Below are 22,363 nucleotides of genomic sequence, written 5' to 3'. Positions count from 1 at the left end.
ATGCTTGACTCCATGTGGTGCTTGCCTGGCCTGGGGCGGAGATGAACAGAGAGGCAGGAGCAGGCAAGAGAGTGAGGGAGAGGCCATGTCCCGGGGCTGTCCCCTTCTGTCATTCTCTCCTGCGAGGGGGCCCTGATGGAGTCTTAGGGAAATCCAGAAAGTTCCCTCCAGAGGCAGAGGGAGACAGAGGCCAGGGAAGCTTGCCCTGCTGCTGCCGACAACCCTCATTCTCCAGGCTGCCTCCGCAGAGGCTTGTTGCCAGCTCTGACCTCCGGCTGGGATGGGGGACAGTTGTGCCTGGAGAGGGTGAGGCCTCACAATGGCAAACCCTCCTCTCATGCCCGCTTCCTGGAGTCATTGCTGAGGCCTCCCCTCCTCTCCTCCCTGCCCACAGGAAGACAGCCCCGTGCGAGAGCTCTCCATCCTCCTCTGCAAAGACCTGATGGAGATTGTGGTGGGGAAGAACAAACAGGGCATGAAGCAGCATGTGCAGAGGAGCCTGGTCCCACTCTTCCTCCACATGAGTGACCAGATGCAAGGAGTGGCCCAGGTTTGGACCAGGGATTTGGGAAAGCAATGGTGACATCCCTTGGGTGGGCCTGAGCATCAGGGCAAGGGCTGCTGACAAGTGTCCCTTTGAATGCATGTCAGCGTGAGGTCCAACTTCTTGTGTCCCCAAGGACAAGGCAGAGCTGCCTCTGCCTTCAGCGAGGGACAGACCCAAGCTGCATCTTCCCATTCCGGGTTGGGAAAGGCTCTAGGCCTTGCCAAGATGAGGGGGACACAGAGTGTCCTGACCCAGCTGTGGTGGCATCTCCCAGTCTCTGCTGCTCTGCAGGCCTCTCAGGAAACACACACTCTGTCCTCTGCTCCCTCTGAACCTCGGTACAACACAGCTTCTAGCTGGGAGTCATGAACAGGAAGGAAGAGGAGGCCAATCCTGCGAGGAGGGACAGGCCTGGTCTTCTGGGGAAACTCTGTACCAGCCCCCTGGCTTTGTGCTGTCTCCAGCTGCTGAGGAACAGCAGCAGAGCAGAGCAGTACCTGCACTAGAGCCTGCTGTACTTGGAGAACCTTGAGGCATCCTTGCAGGAGGCAGCCGTGAGGTTCATTGGTGAGCCACAACCCCAGACCCATCCCTGCCCACACAGATGGGCTGAGAGGTGGTTCTTCAGTCCCTCACACCATCTCTGGATCCTGCACCCTGGGGACCGTGCTTGGCCTCATAGGCAAGCTCAAGAAGTGTGGGCTAGATGAGCAGACAGTGAGGTGGATTGAGAAGTGGCTGAATGGCAGAGCTCAGAGCGTTGTGCTCAGCGGCACAGAGTCTCATTGGAGGCCTGTAGCTAGCGGTGTCCCCCAGGGGTCAGTCCTGGGTCCAGTCTTGTTCAACTTCTTCATCAGTGACCTGAAAGAAGGGACAGAGTGCACCCTCATCAAGTTTGCTGACAATACAAAACTGGGAGGAATGGCCGATACGCCAGAGGGCTGTGCTGCCATTCAGAGAGACCTGGACAGGCTGGAGAGGTGGGCGGAGAGGAACCTCATGAAGTTCAACAAAGGCAAGTGCAGGGTCCTGCACCTGGGGAGGAATAACCCCAGGCACCAGTACAGGTTGGGGGTTGACCTGCTGGAAAGCAGCTCTGCAGAGAAGGACCTCAGGTTCCTAGTAGATACCAAGTTAAGCATGAGGCAGCAATGTGGCCTTGTGGCCAAGAAGTCCACTGGTATCGTGGGGTGCATGAAGAAGAGTGCTGCCAGCAGGTGGAGGGAGGTGATCCTCCCCCTCTACTCAGCCCTGGTGAGGCCACATCTGGAGTACTGTGTCCAGTTCTGGGCTCCCCAGTACAAGAGAGACATGGAACTACTGGAGAGAGTCCAACGAAGGGCTACGAAGATGATTAGGGGACTGGAACATCTCTCTTATGAGGAAAGACTGAGAGAGCTGGGCCTGTTCAGCCTGGAGAAGAGAAGGCTGAGAGGAGATCTTATCAATGTATACAAATAACTGAAGGGAGGGTGCCGAGAGGATGGAGCCAGACTCTTTTCAGTGGTGCCCAGCGACAGGACGCGAGGCAACAGGCACAAACTGAAACTCAGGAAGTTCCATCTGAATATGAGGAAAAACTTCTTTTCTGTAAGGGTGACCAAGCACATGAGCAGGTTGCCCAGAGAGGCTGTGGAGTCTCCTTCTCTGGAGATATTCAAAACCCACCTGGATGTGATCCTGTGCAACGTGCTCCAGGTGACTCTGCTTGAGCAGGGGATTTGGACTAGATGAGGAGGTGCCTTTCAACCTCAACTATTCTGTGCTTCTGTGAAGGACCAGAAGGGTCCCGAAAATTGCATCACTCCTGGAGCAGAGCAGGAACTGAGCACAGTGCATTGATTGCTGTGAGCAAAGGAGTTGGCCAGCAAGACACTGCAGACAAGAAGGTGTACCACTATCAATCAGATGAGTTTTTCAAAGGAGGAAAAGGAAGTACAGGGGGCCTTGCATCTGTCCGTATATACATAGAAATGCCAGGACTAAGGAAGATGCAGAACAGATGCATGGACATCCATCCTGGGTACTAGTCTTTCCTTCTGCACAACAGGAAATTGTTCCCAAAAAAGAAGCAAAAGAAACCCCCCTCACCTCAGGTTCTTCCTCCAGACAAAGGGTTCCTCCCCAGCAGTCCCTTGAACTGGCCAAAGTCTGCTCCTCTGAAGTGCAGGGTCTGTATTCTGCTACTGTCCTTCCTCAATCTCCTCAGGATCTGGGACTCCACTTTCTCATGGTCACTCTAGGCAAGGCTGACACTATCCTGTCCTGATCACTTCCTCCTTATTTGCAATTTCCAGATCCAGGAAAGCATCACCCTTATCTGCCTTGTGCATCTCCATCCACTCATGCCTGTGCCCCAGGCAAATATACACAGGAACCTGTGTATATTTGGGTTGCAGAACCTCAGCTGTGGCACAGAGAACAGACCGGTCATGGTGAAAGATGTTACCAAGGGCCAAGGAGACCATGTGTGCAATGGCCCCACCTCAGAGCAGAGACATGCTGGCATGGATAGCAGGTGGCAATGTAAAGGTGAAAGGAGGTTCCCACTGAGAGAGCAAAGCCTGCAGTGCCCAAGGCCAGGCAGAAACAGAGCTGGGCTGTGCAGAAATGGCAGGAGAGGGGTTTGCTGCCTGAACTGACTTTGTTGCATCTTGGGGCCTGAGACAGAGGTGAAGCAATCTCCAGGAAGGACAAGTGCCACTGAAACATTCCCTGGGCCTGGATGTCCTTTGATCCAACCAGCCTGTGGACATCACTAGCACAGTCCCTGTTCACATGATCTGGGGGTGAGAAGTTCTTCATGGAGAGAAGAGAAAGAAGTGTTTGAGAGTGCAGAGACTAGAGCAGAGATCTTGGCGTGATGTGCCTGCCATCTATGCAACACTGTTGGATGTAGATGGGATGGACTTTGCCTAAAGCTAAATGGTGGGATTCAGTTGTTTGGGCCCTGGTAGGAAAACTGAGTGGCCCTGGGGTGCTTTCCCAGCAACCACTCCAGAAGGACATGCCTTTCCTGTAGGTCCCCATGCTGTATTTGCTAGAGACCTGGGGTTGTGCTGGACCCTCCTGGCATCGGACATGGCCTTGCCTATGGCCTATCTTTATGTCACTGAATCTAGTGTCTGCACCGAATTGCGTTCAGTGTTTGCATTGTACAGATCTGCTTGTCTCAGCTTCAGAGTGAGTGGAGCTCTAGCTGCAGTAGGCACTAGGGTCATTTCAGATGGCCAAGGATATTCCCCAACAGGCCCCCAACTCAGGTTCTAGAAGGTTTCGGGCATCATAGTTGCTCCGTTAAAACAAGCAGACACTGGCACATGCCTTCGACCACCCCTGTCTCTTCCTATGTCACCAGGTGTTTGTGTGTGACCAGCTGACTCCCACCCTCCATCTCAGGTGATTACAATGGGAGCTTAGACAAGCAGCTCCAATGCAGACACCTCTGTTGTGCTCATTTCAGTTTTGGCAAAGGGAATCCCACCTCCTGTGTGTTTGTGGAGTTCACGGGAGGGATCTGAATCCCACTCCAGCCCAGGGGTTTCTAACCTGGCCTAAGGTGCCCAGACTGACTCATCTGAACCAACACCTGAAACATGGGTAAATGAACTCCCTTCTTGTACACTTCAAGGTGTCCTGCCTAGTGAAGAGATAGGAATAGGGGCTTCCAGAATGGGACGTTTCCACCACTTGTAGATAACCATCCTCTGATGAGACAAATTCCAGTGCTGGAATCAGTCTTCCTTCAGTGCTTAAAGAGGGACCATCAGTGATTATTTTAGTTTATTGCAGTGAACATTTCCCAGGAGGAGGGAGCACAAGGGACGGAGAAATTCATGATTTCAGCTGGGCCTCTGCTCCTGAGCAGGGCCAGGCTCCAGGAATGGAGAGAGCTCATGGTAACCTGACAGCACTGCCCAGAGACAGCTGTGTGCAGGAGCAGCTCCTCTGCAAAGAGCAGCAGGGCTCCGGGCACTGCCTGCTGCTGCTGACGTGAGATAAGACAAGGCAGAGAGAAGTGCAAGGCAGTGTGGAGTGGGAGGAGAGAGGAGAGCTCCTTGTGGGAGGAATCTTCACAGCCCTTGACACGGTAAGTCTTTGGCTGCAGGGCAATGCTACTGAGGTTCCTGGAGGGGTCTTCTGACCCCATCCCATCCCACCACTCACAGGATTTTTAGCTTCTCTCTGCTGGCTTCTGCAGTGCAGAGGAGGAGGAGGTGCTTCAGAGCAGGCATTCTCTACCATACCATCTCAGGGCATCCTACTACCTTCTCCCTGGGAAGCTGCAGGGGTGTGAAGCTGGGGCGTGCACACAGGTTTGCCCAGTACTGTAACTCAGAGCACTGTCCCTGCACCCCAGGTTGCTGCCTTCCTGGCTAAGTGACTCTGCTGCCTGAGAGGGTCAGCACTCAGTCTGCCCGGGGAGCTCCCCATAGCACTTCCGGGAGAAGCTCTGGGTAGGAGGAATAACCTCTGTCAGGGCAGGTTCATTCTCCTGCTGAGAGGGTGCTGTGTGAGTCAGGGCTGCTCACAGCTCTAGCTCATGCACAGAACATTTCCGAGGGGACTTTTCAAAAGGAAAGTGAAGGCAGGGATTTCCTGAAAGAGAAGCCAATTTCCTGACATGGTGCTTTACATTTCCTACCACCTGGCAAGAGGAAAATGGAAATGGAGCTGTCAGGCTTGGACAACAGACTGAGACTCATGAACAGTTTCCAGGAGCAGCCAACGTGTCTGCTAGGAACTTCTGAAAGTTCCTTCCTCCTTCCTTAGACCCCTTAGTCTATAGACAGCACCAGCTTCCCCTTTGCTGGCCTCATCAGGGTTTATGTGACCTGCTCCTTAGCACCTGCAAACACGGGGATGGCCCTGGGCAGTGCCCTGCTACTGGGAGGTTTCTGCAGGGCAGACCTGAGCTCCCTGAGGGAGGTGTCAGCACTGCAGGGCCTGACCATGACTTGCTCAACTCCATCCACCCATAATGTTTCTGTTTGCACTTCCCTCTAATTGCCTGCCCATCTCCGCTGCCTGGAGCTGACCCTGCTGGCAGCTCTTTCTCTGTCCCAATGCCTTTTCCTGGCTGGTGCTCACAGACCCCCTCCCACCCTCTGTGTGCTCATTCCTGCCCTCCACAAACCTCCCACAGGCAGGGTCCTGTCCAGGGGCATCTCTGTGCTTGCAGGTTCTAAGGAGGAGGTCACACAAACCCTCACGAGGCCAAGAAGGTGATGGTGGTGCTGTCTGTAGACTGAGGAGGGGATGAAGAGACTTGCTGAGGTTTCTCTCAGACCTTCTGGGGGTGTTCAGATGCAGTTAAGACACCAGCCCTGAGTGTCCTGCATGGTGTTCCCTTGCTGGCAGTGAGAAGCCCCAATCCCCTTCCAACCTGTGAGGCTCCTGGCAATGCATGTCATCAGGTTGGGGAATGAGCTGACTCTCCTTTTAGGAGAGTCCATCTTTAGGACCCTGGACTGCTTCTCGGGGCTGTGCTGTCAAGCTGCAAGCTGCCCTCCAGAAAAGCACAGCTTCCCTGGAGCATTTCTGTAAGATCTGAGAGTCCCTGGTCTGGTCATGTGAGTCAGAAACCTTGTCACACTCTTCATCACTCTCTCCATCTCAGGGCTGACAGCGAAGAATTTGGGAATCTTCACTCTGACTCTGAACTCCTCCACTCCCAGCTCAGTCTCGTTTCTTTCTTAGAGGAACTTGGGAGTGTGGTTGTCCTTCCTCTGAGTGAGGTGCAAGTGCAGGGCAATGAGGGGCAAGATTTATGGACAGACCAGGTCCTGTGACCCTGTTCAAAGTGAAAGAGAGTCCTTTTTTGCTCTTGGGATGCACAAGGGCTCATGCTGAGAGCAATTGAAATGCCAAAGATTTCTGCCCCCTCAAAGAATGCTACCACTGGGAGATGGAGGCATCTAAAATACATATATACATATGTGTGTGTGTGTGTGTGTGTGTGTGTGTGTACACCATCATACATGTATATGTGTATATATATAATACATATATATGTGTGTGTGTGTATATATATACATACACATATATGTATATATTTATATGTATCCTCAGACTCCTCCACGGATCATTTTGCAGAGAAAAATGGGTTTCCAAATGTTGAACAGCCCTTCCACATACGCGGTGGACATAATCTGCTGCAGCATGTCTGCTAGTCGCTTCCCATTCTCTCTGCAGTGCCTGCAGGAAGGGCACAGATGGCAAACGGGCGTGACGGCAGGGTCTATCTCATTGGGACAGAGACATCTAGAAAGGGTCAGGTCACCCCCTGCCTTTGCTTGACTGTTTCTCTGCCTTGCTGGAGTGGCAGCTGGTGTGACTGATTCAGATACAGACACCTCTGTTCAAGAGGGCAAGGCTGGGGGAGATGAATCCTTCACAAGGGTCTTCTCCTTCAGACATAGCCGTATTCAGCTCTCATCATGGCAAACAGAGAAACTTCCCACTGGTACCTGGGCCAAGTCCCCTGCTCCCAGCTCCCAGCGCCCATCCCCAGGTATCCCACCACACAGCAGGCTCAGTTTGACACCTCCATTTACACCCCCCAGCAGAGCAGGACTGACTCCTCTGGAGCCCATGGGCGGAGGCCCCTGCTCCTCATGGCACCCTCAGCCAGTGTAAAGAGAGCTGCAGAAAGGGAGCTGAGTGAAGGTAAAGGGCAGAGGAAAGGTGGGGGTTTCTATGAGACACAGAGTGGGTTTGGCTCAGAGAAGCCTGCTCTAACTTGCCCCTGTCTTTTCCTCCTTGGACAGTCCTCAAAGCCCCGAGGAAGCAAATGTCCAACAGCAGCTCCCTCAACGAGTTCCTCCTCCTGGCATTTGCGGACACAAGGGAGCTGCAGCTCTTGCACTTCGCGCTCTTCCTGGGCATCTACCTGGCTGCCCTCCTGGGCAATGGCCTCATCATCACAGCTGTAGCCTGCAACCACCGCCTCCACACCCCCATGTACTTCTTCCTCCTCAACCTCTCCCTCCTCGACATTGGCACCATCTCCACCACTGTCCCCAAATCCATGGCCAATTCCCTGTGGGACACCAGGGCCATTTCCTACTCAGGATGTGATGCCCAGCTATTTTTCTTCTTTTTCCTAATTTCAGCAGAGTATTATCTCCTCACTGTCATGGCCTATGACCGCTATGTTGCCATCTGCAGACCCCTGCACTATGGGACCATCTTGGGCAGCAGAGCTTGTGTCAAAATGGCAGCAGCTGCCTGGGCCAGTGGTTTTCTCAATGCTGCCCTGCACACTGGGAACGCATTTTCCATACCACTCTGCCAAGGCAACACAGTGGACCAGTTCTTCTGTGAAGTCCCCCAGATCATCAAGCTCTCCTGCTCAGACTCCTACCTCAGGGAAGTTGGGCTTATTGTGGTTAGTGGCTGTTTAGCCTTTGGGTGCTTTGTCTTCATTGTGCTGTCCTACGTGCAGATCTTCACTGCTGTGCTGAGGATGCCCTCTGAGCAGGGTCGGCACAAAGCCTTTTCCATGTGCCTCCCTCACCTGGCCGTGGTCTCCCTCTTTTTCTGCACTGGCATATTTGCCTACGTGAAGCCCCCCTCCCTCTCCTCCCCAGCTCTGAATCTGGTGGTGACTGTTCTGTACTCAGTGGTGCCTCCAACAATGAACCCTCTCATCTACAGCATGAGGAACAAGGAGCTCCAAGACACAGTGAGGAAACTGATTCACCTGTTAGTATTTCAGCATCAATAAGTTGCCCATCCCTCTTCACAAGTGATTTCCCATTCATCTCAGACAACTTGTATGCTTGGGGAATTCTCTCTGTGATAATCATGTTTGTGCTGAAGTGCTTGAATTCATCCCACTTCTGCAGAGGCATGAACCCAGTCTGTCTAACTGAGATACCTGCTGTGAATGTGTCTGTCACTGTGTCAGAGCTGGCTTCACTCTAATTAAAGAGGAATTCTTCATTGCAATGCTTAAAGGTTGGGCCAGTCTTCCAAAGCAGGAGACAAGAATGCACTCAAGGACTTTCACCTGGGAGGGGACTGTTGCTTTTCTGGGGCTTTCCTTGGGCTCAAGGCGATGAGCTCATAGGTGATGCGTTAGGGAAGGAGGGCTGGATTCAGCTCTCACTTGTGGGTGCCCAGTGCTCCTGGAGGTGGTGAATGGTCAAGCCGTATCTCCCAAATGTCATGGCTGGAGAGTGATGCCTGTCCTTCTCAAAAGGAGTATGGAGCCCCCAAGAGAGCACCAGGCATCTCCAAGGGCGCCATGTGCCTACGGGACAATGGTGCTTCACAAAGTCAAGTGGAGTCAGCCAAAGGTAAAGGGCAAAAGCAATGAATGTCCAGGGTAGTGAGAGCTCTGCATTCCGACGAGAGGCAGTGTGGACCCAGCAGGCAGAGGAAGGGAACCTGGAGAGTGGTTCATGTCAGCCTCAATGGAAGCCTTGGGCTGGATCTCGGGACACACCTGAACACAGCCTCAGGCATTGTAGATGCCCTGTGATTGCTCAGAACATCAGTCATGGCCACAGACTCCTTGGTGGGGCTGTCAGGCACAATGATGTCCATCCGTCTGGGTCTGCTTCCCACCCTGGCCACCACAGACAGTGTGGAGTCACCCCATGGCCCCAGGGTCCCACAACCTAATCGTTCCACAGAGCAGCACCAACAGCTTGTGGCCATGCGAGGAGCACCGGGCAGGGGTCCAGGAATGGCCAACCAGGCCAGCATGGACACACTCACCTGGGAAAAGGCTCTCTGGGGAGCAGGGATGTCCCTGGAGAAGAGGAAAGGAGCAGTTGTGTGCTGACCAGGAGGAATAAATGAGAAAGAGAAATCTGTTTCTAGACAGGTCAACTAAGGGCAGGCTGCTGTGCCCCAGGGACAGCAGGAGCTGCCGGAGGAGCCCCAGGGCAGGGACTCTTGTGCTGTCCTGGAGAGAGGGGCTGGCATGGGGGTCTGCAGGCAGCCTGGGGCTAGGGAGTCTCCTGGACACCAGAAGAAGGGACACAGAGAGTGTCACTGTGCTCTGCCTCTTTGTGCCACTGGGGCTGGTACCAGCTTGGAGGCTGATGGGGCAGCTGACATACATCCCCCTGATCCCCAGAGCTTCTGTGCCCTTCAGAGGGTCTGGGGCTGTGGAGTGAGTGCCCAGAGCTCTGCAACCCCTGCAGCAGGCACTGCTGGGGGCCACCGCCAGCCTGGGTTGCTCTTCTGGGTGGACTGGGGAGAGGGCAGGGGAGGTGGGGAGAGCCGGGGAGGGTCTGGGCTGGTCTGGAAAGGGGCCGGGAGAGGAAATCAGCACTGTCAGCTCAGCTGTGTGAAGGGGCAGGGAGAGCATGCACACCAAGGGCTTGTGGTACAGAGCCAGGTCTCGTGGAGGGGAACCAAGACATGCCGTGTGTAGAAGAGAGGAGGTCGGTCTGTGCCCTTGTTTGACAAAGCAGGAGGGTTGTGGGGGGACGGGGCACCGAAGGCTGTCATGGGGACCGTGCCTGCAACCCTGAATGCACCCTGCCCTGTGCAGTGCCTGCACAGCAGCTCCATGGGCCATGTGCGAACGCAGGGACAGGGCACAGATGGGAGTCATGATGCTCCTCACCGCTCCACTGCAAAAGAGAAAGTCCCAGGAGAGCTCTCCCAGCCCGGCCCCACGAGCCTTTGTCCCTGCTCCAGCCATGCCACAGCAGAGCTGAGGACCAAGAGGTCCCTCAGGCAAAGCTGGTCCGGCCTCATGGAGCTGGCCCTGAGCACCAGGAGAAGCAGAGTGCCCTGTTCGTATGTCCCCATCCTGCTGGGAGGGTGGCACCAGCATCAGGGAAATGGCCTGTTTCTGCCTGGGGTCAGTGCAGGACTTTTGCACGTGTGGTGAATGTGACAGCCTCTGCACTGCAGAAACACTGGCCACGACCCCTCACTACATCCCCCACTGCCCCCTGCCCCTGCCCTGCTAACCTGCTGCCACCCCCGTGCTGCCCTGTCTTCCGTCCCCTCTCCTCACACTGCAGGGACTGGCTGTGCAGCAGGAGCTGGCACAGCCCCACAGGTGCTACCCGACCCCCGGCCTTCCCCACCTCCCCCCCAAATATGACATCCATCTTCAAGGACAGGAAAGAGGATATGGGGAATGATAGACTGGTCAGTGTCACCTCAGTCCCTGGGAAGCAAATCTTCCTGGGAGCTAGTTCCAGCCACATGAAGGGATTGGGAACAGCCAGCATAAAGTCATGCCTGACCACCCATATTGCCTTCTGTGATGAGATGGGTGACTGTGCAGATAAGGAGAGTGCAGTGCATGTTGTACACCTTGAATTTCAGAAGGCCTTTGGCACGCTCTTCCATAACATCTTTGTAGCCAAAATGGGGAGGTGTGGGATGGAGAAGGAAGCACTGGAGGGTGTGGGAAATTAGCTGGAAGCTGCCTGGCTCAAAGAATGGAGAACAGTGATACAAACTCCAACTGACTAATGGTTACCAGTGACGTTCTCCAGAGGTCCATACTGGAGCCAGTACTGTTTGTCTTTATGAATAGTTTACATGATGGGATGAAGTGCACTCTCAGCCAGTTCATGGACAATACCAGATTGGGGTGAGTGGTGGACATGCTGGAGGGCAGGGCTGCTAAGCAGAGAGGCAGTGACAGGCTGTGAAACGGGCTGACAGGGACACGGGGAGTTCAACCAAGTCCTGTCCCTGGAATGCAATAACCCCATGCAGCTGGACACGCTGGGGCAGATTGGTTAGAAAGCAGCTTTGCAGGAAAGGACCTGGGGGTCCTGGTGGACATCAAGTTGACAAGAAGTCCTCAGGGTGCTCTTGTAGCAAAGACATCCTCCCTTACCTTGGGTTATTTTAGCAAGAGTGCAGGCAGCAGGGTGAGTGCAGTGGGACACATGAAATATCCTGGCAGCCTCAACCAAAGAGAAGCAAAATAAAGAAAGGGAAGAACCAGAAGAATATCAGTCTTGGAGAGAGCGGTATGATCAATGTTGTGCCCAGGTACTGCAAACATTTTAAAGAAAAGAAACAAAAAAAGAAAAACCAAGTGGCTGAAGCCAGATGTGCCCAGATTTGCTCATGGGGGAGAGCTCCAGGGGGACTTCTGATTTACTCTACCTCTGATAGCACAGCCACAATTATGATTTTTAAGTGATAGAACATGTTTTTGCTAGTCTAACTTTTTAGTTAAAGCATTAGGAGTCGTGTTCAAGCACACCTGTGTGGGGTACATTGGCTTTTCATTGGCTTCAGTGGCTGTGGGATGAAGCCTGTCTTGGGTCTGAAAGAGGAAACATTAGGACTGAATGTCCTGAGGGTGACTATAAATTAATTGATACCTTCTCTGCTCTTCAGTGATACTTCCTCTGGTCCCACCTCAGTCTACGCTGAACTGTATTTTTCCCCTTGCATAATAGATCAGGACTATGGAGCAAGAACTGAGTCCAGGGAAATGCCACGCTGATAATCTGGGGAGCCCACTGAAAGAGTAAGTATGTGCATGAGACCTCACAGCACAGGCCTGGAAAAGCCAAGTGACAGTGACCCTCCCGAGGTGCCAAGGATCCCAAGCCCTGAGCCACGGGGCTGGATACGGCCTCCTCTGCTCATGCCAGGGGCTCCTGACACACCTCACAGAGTAAGGTAAATTTCTGTAGGAGAGGTGGAGGAAGAAAGAAGAAACGAATCAAAAAGGAGGAAATTCAGGCCAGGAGTCCCACCAGGAAACATCTCCAAATATGGGTGGATTTACCCCCTCTCTGGCAAGGCCATTTCTTCCATGACCAGCAGCACCTGAGGGTGTGCTCCTGATGGACTCCCATAAGCACTCAAGGTGTTCGCTGAAGCCAGGTGGATGGGCACAGGTGGGACCTGGCCCTTCCTGTTCCTCCCAAGCATGTTGTTTGAGGAAGTGCTGGAAGAACAGGCCTGGCAGGATCCTCATGGCACTGCACTGCCTGGCGCTGTGATAACCCCCTGCACACAATTCCAGGGCCAGGCGCTTGTGGACAAGCAGGCAGCAGTGCTTATGGGAGTCCGTCAGGACTGTGCCCTCTGGGTGGGCAAGGAGACCTCAGGCTCTTGTCACCCTGTTGGAGAGAAGCTGACCACTCAGAGGGCTGGGGGGAGGAGGGGCAGGTCCCATGGCTTGCAAGGTGAAGGTGCTGACGCGTGCCTGGGGCCAGAGCACTGCTACCTCCTAGGCCCTCTGCCAGCTCCTGGGAAGCCACTGCAGAAGCAAGCCAGTCCCTGAGAACAACCTTCCCCACATTCCTGGGAGTAAATGACAGGGTCACTTCTGTGTATGCACATGACCAGGAGCAGGGCCATGGCTGGGGTTTGTGCTTGTCAGGTCACTTCTGCCTGAATACCTGGTAGGCCAGCAGCAGGCATATGAGTGGGTAGGTGCTTTTGAGATCCCTTCTGCTTCAGTACCTGATAGGCCAGCAGCAGGCACATGGCTTTGATTCTCATTGTGAGGTCACTTATTTCTCTGGAGCTGACAAGCCAACAGTAGGCTCTTGGCTCATGTAGGTTCTTGTGATGTCACCTCAGTCCCTGGTGGTGATAGGCCAGAAACAGGCACATGGCTTGGATGTTCATTGTGAGGTCACTGCTGCCTGAGTACCTGATAGGCCAAAAGTGGGGACATGGCTCTGATGCTGATTGGGAGGTCACTTCCTTCTCTGTAGATTATAGGTCATCAGCAGGCTCTTGGTTGCTGTCAGTTCATGTAAAGTCACCTCAGTCTCTGCTGCTGATAGGTCAGAACCAGGTTGATGGCCTCCATGTAGACTGTGAGGTCACTTCTGCCTGAGTCCCGGATAGGCCAGCAGCAGGAAGGGCATCAGCAAAGCAGCTGTGACGTCACTTCAGCCCGAGCAGCTGAGCAGCAGCAACAGGGCTGTGAAATGGCTGGTGAGGCCACTTCTGTCTCTGGAGATGACAGGTCAGAAAGGCGCTGGCCTTGCCGGGCTGTTCCCTGCTGGGCTGGGGCTCTCCAGGGAGGCCTGAGCTGCCCCCAGGCTGCGCTGGGCAGGAGGCTTGTGCCAGGCTCCCGCTGCCGTGGATCCAGCAGGGTGCTGGAGTCCACTGAATGGACTCATCACCAAGTTCATGCAAGCAGGGATTTGGTTGGCTTCTCTGGGGCTTTTTGGACACTGAAAGGAGGAGACTGCTGTTGCATTTAGAAAGAAACACTTATCAGCTGGTACAAATGAACCATGCACAGCACAGAGCTATGAAACCACAGTTCCTGCCATTGTGTGGGGAGTCTGGTGTTCTACACAAGTGCTCTGTCATGAAATATATATATATATATATATATAAAATAAATACACATATACACACATATATGTGGATATATGTATATACATTCTATATATCATTTAGGTCTCTAGGAACTACAGAAGGCATTCCTGATCATCATCTTTTTTTTTTTTTTTTTCTTGGGAGAAGAGGTGTTTTCATCTATACTGGAGAAATACACTTAGCCACATCCGGATATTCAGGAGAGCTTTGCAGAGGCTTGTACAGTCTCCTGTGCTGCGCGGTAGGACGAAGACTTAAGAACATAGCGTGTTCCCATTAAATCACCAAATGCAAGAGAATGCATTTCCGCTCTGCTTTGGAAGCTGCACTAGTGCAAGTGAGGCATATGGGCTCTTCAGGGGAGTTAACAAACATCTCTTGCCTTTCAGATAGTATAAATCATGTTAACAGAGAATGCAATGTGTAGTGATGAGGAATCACTTTCAGGGTGCTGAGGCTGAACTGTCACATCAAATGCCTGCTAAACGAGAGGAACCATTCCTTAACTGCCACAGGTGAATGTCTGTGTCCTTTGGATTCAAACTGCTGGGTCCTTGTAAACAGCCTTGGCTGTTTTAAGAGTGAGGGGAGGGAGAGGAGAAAGCAAAGAAGAGTTTGTCGGGGAGGGAGGCTTATATCAATACATGGAAGAAGCAAGCATGAAGCTGAACCTCGGTACTAGAGTTCCAATAAAGCACGTTGGTCTTACTGATCAAGTTCAAGGACAGAGCCTCCACCAAACAGGTCCACAGACTCATAGTCATGCTGATTTGAAACACAGTATTCCTTAAGTGACTCAAAACCAAGGCAATGTGTTGTCCATCCTTTTAGGTAAAAAAAAAAAAAAAAAAGTTATGTGATGGTTGCCTCTGTGGTCATCTACCAATAATGTCTAGTCAGTGCCCACATTTGCTGCCAGCACTTTCCCCCTGGGGACCAGAACTGCTTGAGTGTTGATCATCTGATCAGACACCCAGAGAAATGCATCCTGGGAAAGGATGCTTGCCTCTTGGTTCGTGGGGTAGAGGCTTGTCTGCTTATGTGCTTGAGGTACCACCTGAAGGCAATGGCTTTTCATCTTCCCCAGCAAGGAACCTGGTCAGAAGGAGCCTCTGGAAATGAGACAGCAGCTGTGGGCTGGGGAGCTCTTCAGACAGGCGGAAGATTGTCACCTCTTATAAAATGAACTTTGAAATTATGACTCATAACCAGGCTGCTTTGACAGTGCCTGCCCTCAGCTTTCCTGCCTGCGTGGTGCTGCTTGTGCTCCAGACTGACTTGGACACCAGCATCCGGGAAGCCCAAAGGACAGCACCAACTATCATTTATATTCCACATGTCCGTGTATGGTGGAAGAATATTGGAGTCTCATTGAAAGCTACATTTACTACACTATTACAGAACGGTCCAGCATGGGCACCAGTTTTGTTGCTTGCAACACCAGCTGGATGCCATGCAAACCTCCCCAAAGAGCTCTTCCTATCAGTAGTTCTCCTTTTTCAGTTTCCTGTTCAGTTATGTATCCTTGAAGCACCTCAGTGCTGTGCTTTCCCAATCCAATGGATACCGTCATCACAAGAGCACCCTACCTGAACCTTCTAGAATTTGCTGCGGCAGAAAACAACATGGAAAATGTTTGTCCAAAAGGTTTTCTGAGTCAAGAGATTCACTCAGACCCAGCCATCCCCCCATTCCCACGCACAGGCTTTTCACACAGATGAATAATTTTGCCTGAGAGAATAATTCTGGCAATTCTGAGATAGTTATTTGTATCCTGAGTCAAGTGTATGCAACGTTTGCCATGTAAGAGGCAATCAAGATCTGTTTGCCACTAGCATCCCTTCTGACAGTCTGCCATTGCAAAAGATAGGGGTTACAGCATTCGTAATAGAAATGGATTTAGCATTTCAATGCCTTAACTACAATATCAGGTCTTTCTTCATAAAGGACAAATCTTGACAAACTAGGAGGCTAAATTCCATCATGCTTCAGCAACTTTGGCAAGACAACTACACCAATTTCCATCAGCAGACTTCAGCAGGAGTACGTCCTCCACTTTCTAGACTTTTTTGTTTGTTTGTTTGTTCCCCCCCTCTCTGGACTCCTGACTATAGGCACAATGGCCTGGGAGGTCTTGTTGGTGAAGATGAAAGCCGAGAAGGCCCTGAGCTCCTCCGACCTATCTGCATCTGCTGTTACTAGATTCCCTGCCCAATCTAGCAGTGAGACCACATTTTCCTTTTTGTTCTTTTACTGCAACTGAAGCAGTAGCAGCTCTTCTTCATGCTCTTGACATCTCCTGCAAGTGTCTACCCTTGGGGAGCTTTGGCTTCCCAAACATCATCCCTGCTTCGCTGGACAATGGTTCTGAAGTTCTCCATTGCAGCCTCTCCCTCCTCCTGCTTCCTCCATGCTGCCTTATTGCTCAGGCTGCGCTCCCATGAAGCCAAGCCGATCTCCTGAGACATCTGCAAGTTTTACTGAGTATTGGGATGGACCATCCTTCTGCTTGGCAGGTCTGTCCTTAAAGACTTGCTGGCTTTCTGGAGCTCCTGGGCCCTTCAGAGCTGCCTCCTATGGGATCCCCCAACAGTCCCCTCAACAGGCCCAAGTCTGCTCCTCTGAAGTCCAGGGTCTATGCTCTGCTACTATCCTTCCTCACTCCGCTCAGGATCTGGGACTCCACTTCTCATGATCACTATAGGAAAGTATGACACTGACTATCCCACCACTGATCAGTTCCTCCTTGTTTGAAACTTCCAGATACAAGAAAGCATCATGAGTACTGGCCCATCAGGCAGCTGTGCTAAGAAGTTGTCCCTGATGCCCTCCAGAAGCCTCCTGGCCTGCTTGCACTCTGCTGTTTGCCCTTCCAGTTTATGTCAGAGGGATTAAAGTCCCTGTGACAGGAACCAGGGCCTGTGATCCACAGACTTGCTCAGGTTGCTTAAAGGAGACTGCATCCACCTCCTCACCCTCATTAGGTGGTCTGTAGCTCCCACCATGATGTCACCCCTACTGTGATGCTCACCCACAAGCACTCACCCAAACCCTTGCCTCTCCCATGGAAGAGCTCCACACATCTGAGCTGCCCCTTCCCACAAAAGACATCTTCCCTCCTCATCTTCTCTGACAGTCTCTCCTGAAGACATTGTACCCCACAAGCATTGCCCTCCAGTCATGTGAGTGATCCCACCACATCTCAGTCATTCCAATGATGTTTCACACCTGTGAAAGCTTGTACGTCTCCATCTGCTCCTGTCTCTACTCCAGGCTGCATGCATTTGCATATATTAGGGTTGCAGAGCATCAGCTGTGGCACAGAGAGCAGAATGCTCATGGTGAAACCTGTTACCAAAGGCCAAAGACACTGTGTGTGCAATGGCCCCACCTCGGAGCAGAGACATGCTGGCCTAGATAGCAGGTGGCAATGTAATGGTAGAATGAGGTTCCCACTGAGAGGGCATACCCTGCAGTACCCAAGGCCGGGGAGAAACAGAGCTGAGCTGTGCCAAAATGGCAGGAGAGGGGTTGGCTGCCTGAGCTGACTCTGCAGCAGGTTTGTGCCCTGTGACAGAGGTGAACTGATCTCCAGGAAGGACAAGGTGCCCCTGAAGAAGTCCCTGGGCCTGGACAGCCTGCAATTTAAGCCACCCTGAGGTCATCATTAGCCCATTCCCTGTTCATATCATCTGGGGTTGAGAAGAGTTTCTGGGGGAGGAGAGCAAGACGGGTTTTAGTGTGCAGAGACTAGAGCAGAGACCTTGGTGTGCTGAGTGGCCTGTTTATGAAGCACGATTCAATGCAGACAGTACAAACTTTGCCTGAAGGCAGTGGCGGGATCCACTTGTTTGGGCACAGGTGGGAAACCTGGGTTGCCCTGGGGCACTTGACCAGCACCCACTACAAAGGGGCATGGTTCTCCTAGAGGTCCCATGTTCTGTCTGCTAGAAACATATGGATGTCCTGGACACACCAGGCATCTGACAGGGCCCTGCAGGCCTATTTCTGTGTCACTGAATCAAGTGCCAGCACTGAATGACTTCAGCTGTTTGCAATATTGAGATCTGCATGTGCCTCAGCTTCCTAGTGAGTGGAGCTCTGGTAGCAGTGGGCATCTCATATCATTGCAGGTGGCCAAAGAAATTCCCCACCTGGCCCCCAACTCATGCTCTGGAAGGATGTGGGTCTCCCAGTTGCTCCATCAGAGCAAGCAGACACTGGCACATGCCTGGGACCACCTCTGTGTCTCGCAATGTCACCAGGTGTGTGAGCAACTGACTCCCACCCTCAATCTCCAGTGATTATACCGGGAGCATAGACCAAGATCTTGCATGCAGGCATCCCTGTTGTGCTCACTTCTGCCTGGGCAAGGGGAATGCCACCTCCTGTGTGTTTTTTGTGTAGCTCACGGGAAGGATCTGAATCCTATGTCAGCCCAGGGCTTTCTAAAGCACCCTTAGAAGCCCAGCTGACACATCCGAATCAACATGGGACAATGAGCTCTGTTCTTGTCCCCATCTAGGTGTCCTGCCCAGCTAAGAGATGGGAACAGGGGCTTACTGAGTGGGACATTTCCACCTCTTGTAGATAACTATCCTCTGATGAGATAAATTGCAATGCTGGAATCAGTCTTCATTCAGTGTTTAGAGAGGGACCATCAGTGATTATTTTAGTTTATTGGAGTGAACATTTCCCAGGAGGAGGGAGCACAAGGGATAGAAAAAGTCACGCCTTCAGCTACGCCTCTGCTCCTGAGTGGGGCCAGGCTCTTCGGACAGAGGGAACTCATGGCAAACTGGCAGCACTGCCCAGAGCCAGCTGTGTGCAGGAGCAGCTCCTCTGCAAAGAGCAGCAGGGCTGCGGGCACTGCCTGCTGCTGCTGACATGAGAGGAGACAAGACAGTGAGAAGTGGAAGGCAGTGTGGAGTGGGAGGCCAGAGGAGAGCTCCTTGTGGGAGAAATCTTCACAGCCCCTGACACGGTAAGTCTCTGGATGTAGGGCAATGCTACTGAGGTTCCTGCAGGGGTTTTCTGAACCCATCCCATCCCATCACTGATAGGACTTTTAGCTTCTCTCTCCTGGCTTCTCCAGTGCAGAGGAGGGGGAGGTGCTTCAGAGCAGGGATTCTCTACCATATCATCTCAGAGACAGGGCATCCTATTACCTTCTGCCAAGGAAGCTGCAGGGGTGTGAAGCTGGGGTTTGCACACAGGTCTGCCCAGGACTTTAATACGGAGCAGTGATTCTGCGCCCCAGGGTGCTGCATTCCTAACTAAGTGACTTTGTCGCCTGCGAGGGTCAGCACTCAGCCTGCCCAGGGAACTCCCCATGGCACTGCAGGGAGAAGCTCTGGGTGGGAGGAGAGAGCCCGTCAGGGCAGGTTGAGTGTGCCGTGGAGAGGGTGGTGCGTGGGTCAGGGCTGCTCATAGCTCTAGCTCATGCACAGGACATTTCCGAGGGGACTTTTCAAAAGGAAAGTGAAGGCAGGGATTTCCTGAAAGAGAAGCCCATTTCCCGAGATGGTGCTTTGTATTTCCTACCACCTGTCAAGGGGAAAATGGAAATGGAAGGGGAGCTGTCAGGCTTGGACAACAGACCGAGACTCATGAACAGTTTCCAGGAGCAGCCAACGTGTCTGCTAGGAACTTCTGAAAGTTCCTCCAGCCACCCCTTATTCTATAAACAGCACCAGCTTCCCCTTTGCTGGCCTCATCAGGGTTTGTCTGACCTGCTCCTTAGCACCTGCAAACACGGGGATGGCCCTGGGCAGTGCCCTGCTACTGGGAGGTTTCTGCAGGGCAGACCTGAGCTCCCTGAGGGAGGTGTCAGCACTGCAGGGCCTGACCATGACTTGATCAACTCCATCCACCCATAATGCTTCTGGTTGCATTTCCCTCTCACTGCCTGCCTATCTCTGCTGCCTGGAGCTGTCCCTGCTGGCAGCTCTTTCTCTGCCCCAATGTCTTTTCCTGGTTGGTGCTCACAGACCCCCTCCCACCCTCTGTGTGCTCATTTCTGCCCTCCACAAACCTCCCACAGGCAGGGTCCTGTCCAGGGGCATCTCTGTGCTTGCAGGTTCTAAGGAGGAGGTCAGGCAAACCCTCCCGAGGCCAAGAAGGTGATGGTGGTGCTGTCTGTAGGCTGAGGTGTGGATGAGGAGACTTGCTGAGGTTTCTCTCAGACCTTTTGGGGGTGTTCAGATGCAGTTAAGACACCGGCCCTGTGTGTCCTGCATGATGTTCCCTTGCTGGCAGTGAGAAGCCCCAATCCCCTTCCAACCTGTGAGGCTCCTGGCAATGCATTTCATCAGGTTGGGGAATGAGCTGACTCTCCTTCTAGGAAAGTCCAACTTTAGGACTCTTGACTGCTTCTCGGGGCTGTGCTGTCAAGCTGCAAGCTGCCCTCCAGAAAAGCACAGCTTCCCTGGAGCATTTCTGTAAGATCTGAGAGTCCCTGGTCTGGTCATGTGAGTCAGAAACCTTGTCACACTCTTCATCACTCTCTCCATCTCGGGGCTGACAGTGAAGAATATGGAAATATTCACTCTGACACTGAACTCCTCCACTCCCAGCTCAGTCTCATTTCTTTCTTAGAGGAACTTGTGTGTGTGGTTGTCCTTCCTCTGAGTGAGGTGCAAGTGCAGGGCAGTGAGGGGCAAGATTTATGGACAGACCAGGTCCTGTGACCCTGTTCAAAGTGAAAGAGAGTCCTTTTTTGCTCTTGGGATGCACAAGGGCTCATGCTGAGAGCAATTGAAATGCCAAAGATTTCTGCCCCCCCAAAGAATGCTCCCCCGGTGAGAAGGAGGCATCTAAAATACAGATATATATGGGGGGGGGAGGGTTAAACCATCATATATATCCTCAGACTCCTCCACTGATCATTTTGCTGAGAAAAATGGGTTTCCAAATGTTGAACAGCCCTTCCACATACACGGTGGACATAATCTGCTGCAGGATGTATACATCAGAGCTAGTCACTTCCTATTCTCTCTGCAGTGCCTGCAGGAAGGGCGCAGGTGGCAAACTGGCATGAGGATGTTCATTGAGACAGAGACATCTAGAAAGGGTCAGGTCACCCCCTGCCTTCACTGAACTGCTTCTCTGCCTTGCTGGAGTGGGAGTTGGTGTGACTGATTTAGATACAGACACCTCTGTTCTGTGTAAGCAGAGCTGCAGAAAGGGAGCTGAGCGAAGGTGAAGGGCGGAGGAAAGGTGGGGGTTTCTATGAGAACCAGAGTGGGTTTGGCTCACAGAAGCCTGCTCTAACTTGCCACTGTCTTTTCCTCCTTGGACAGTCCCCCATGCCCAGTGGGAGCCAATGTCCAACAGCAGCTCCCTCAACGAGTTCCTCCTCCTGGCATTTGCAGACACACGGGAGCTGCAGCTCTTGCACTTCTCACTCTTCCTGGGCATCTACCTGGCTGCCCTCATGGGCAATGGCCTCATCATCACAGCCATAGCCTGCGACCACCGCCTCCACACCCCCATGTACTTCTTCCTCCTCAACCTCTCTGTTCTGGACCTTGGCTCCATCTCCGTCACTGTCCCCAAATCCATGGCCAATTCCCTGTGGGACACCAAAGCCATTTCCTCCTCAGGATGTGCTGTGCAGGTGTTTTTCTTCCTTTTTTTATTTGCAGCAGAGTTTTATCTCCTCACTGTCATGGCCTATGACCGCTACGTTGCCATCTGCAAACCCCTGCACTATGGGACCCTCATGGACAGCAGAGCTTGTGTCAAAATGGCAGCAGTTGCCTTGGCCAGTGGTTTTTTTAACGCTGTTGTGCACACTGCTGACACATTTTCAATACCACTCTGCCAAGGCAACAGAGTGGACCAGTTCTTCTGTGAAGTTCCCCCGCTCCTTAAGCTCTCCTGCTCAGACTCCTACCTCAGGGAAGTTGGGCTTATTGTGGTTAGTCTTTGTTTAATCTTTGGGTTTTTCATTTTCATTGTGCTGTCCTACGTGCAGATCTTCACTGCTGTGCTGAGGATCCCCTCTGAGCAGGGACGACACAAAGCCTTTTCCATGTGCCTCCCTCACCTGGCCGTGGTCTCCCTGTTCATCAGCACTGTCATCTTTGCCTACTTGAAGCCCCCCTCTATCTCCTCCCCAGCTCTGGATCTGGTGCTGTCTGTTCTGTATGCGGTGGTGCCTCCAACAATGAACCCTCTCATCTACAGCATGAGGAACAAGGAGCTCAAAGATGCCCTGAAGAAACTGGTTCAATTGGTGCTGTTTCAGCAGCAATAAGATGCCCATCTCTCCTCACAAGTGATTTCCAAGCCATTTCAGGCAACGTTTGTGGCTGGGGCATTCTGTCTGTGATAAGTGTGTTTGTACACAAATGTCTGAATTCATCTCTCTTCTTCAGAGGCACAAAGCCCTTCTGTTTCACCCAGAGGCTTTGTGTAAATCTGCTGACCACTGTGTCAGAGCTGGCCTCCCTTGCAGCACCTCTGTAATAAAAGGGGATCTCCTCAGCACAGTGCCTGAAGTTTGGGCTCTTCTTCCCA

The 22,363-nt window shown here is 52.6% G+C and overlaps 1 protein-coding gene across 1 annotated transcript; it reads left to right on the top strand.

Moving 5' to 3' along the window:
* Nucleotides 1–21,164: 21,164 nt before the first annotated feature.
* Nucleotides 21,165–22,100, top strand: LOC136992964 (olfactory receptor 14C36-like). The gene has a single exon (XM_067302983.1). The coding sequence runs from the start codon at nt 21,165–21,167 to the stop codon at nt 22,098–22,100; it is 936 nt and encodes a 311-aa protein (XP_067159084.1).
* The last annotated feature ends 263 nt before the right edge of the window (nt 22,101–22,363 follow it).

This window comes from Apteryx mantelli, chromosome 11 (genome assembly GCF_036417845.1).
Source record: "Apteryx mantelli isolate bAptMan1 chromosome 11, bAptMan1.hap1, whole genome shotgun sequence".
NCBI lineage: Eukaryota > Metazoa > Chordata > Aves > Apterygiformes > Apterygidae > Apteryx > Apteryx mantelli.
Note: the sequence above shows the minus strand (reverse complement) of the source record. Positions and strands in the feature narration are given on the sequence as shown.

Excerpts from the sequence above, each read along its gene's own strand:
- LOC136992964 (XM_067302983.1), top strand. The coding sequence starts at position 21,165 with ATGTCCAACAGCAGCTCCCTCAACGAGTTCCTCCTCCTGGCATTTGCA.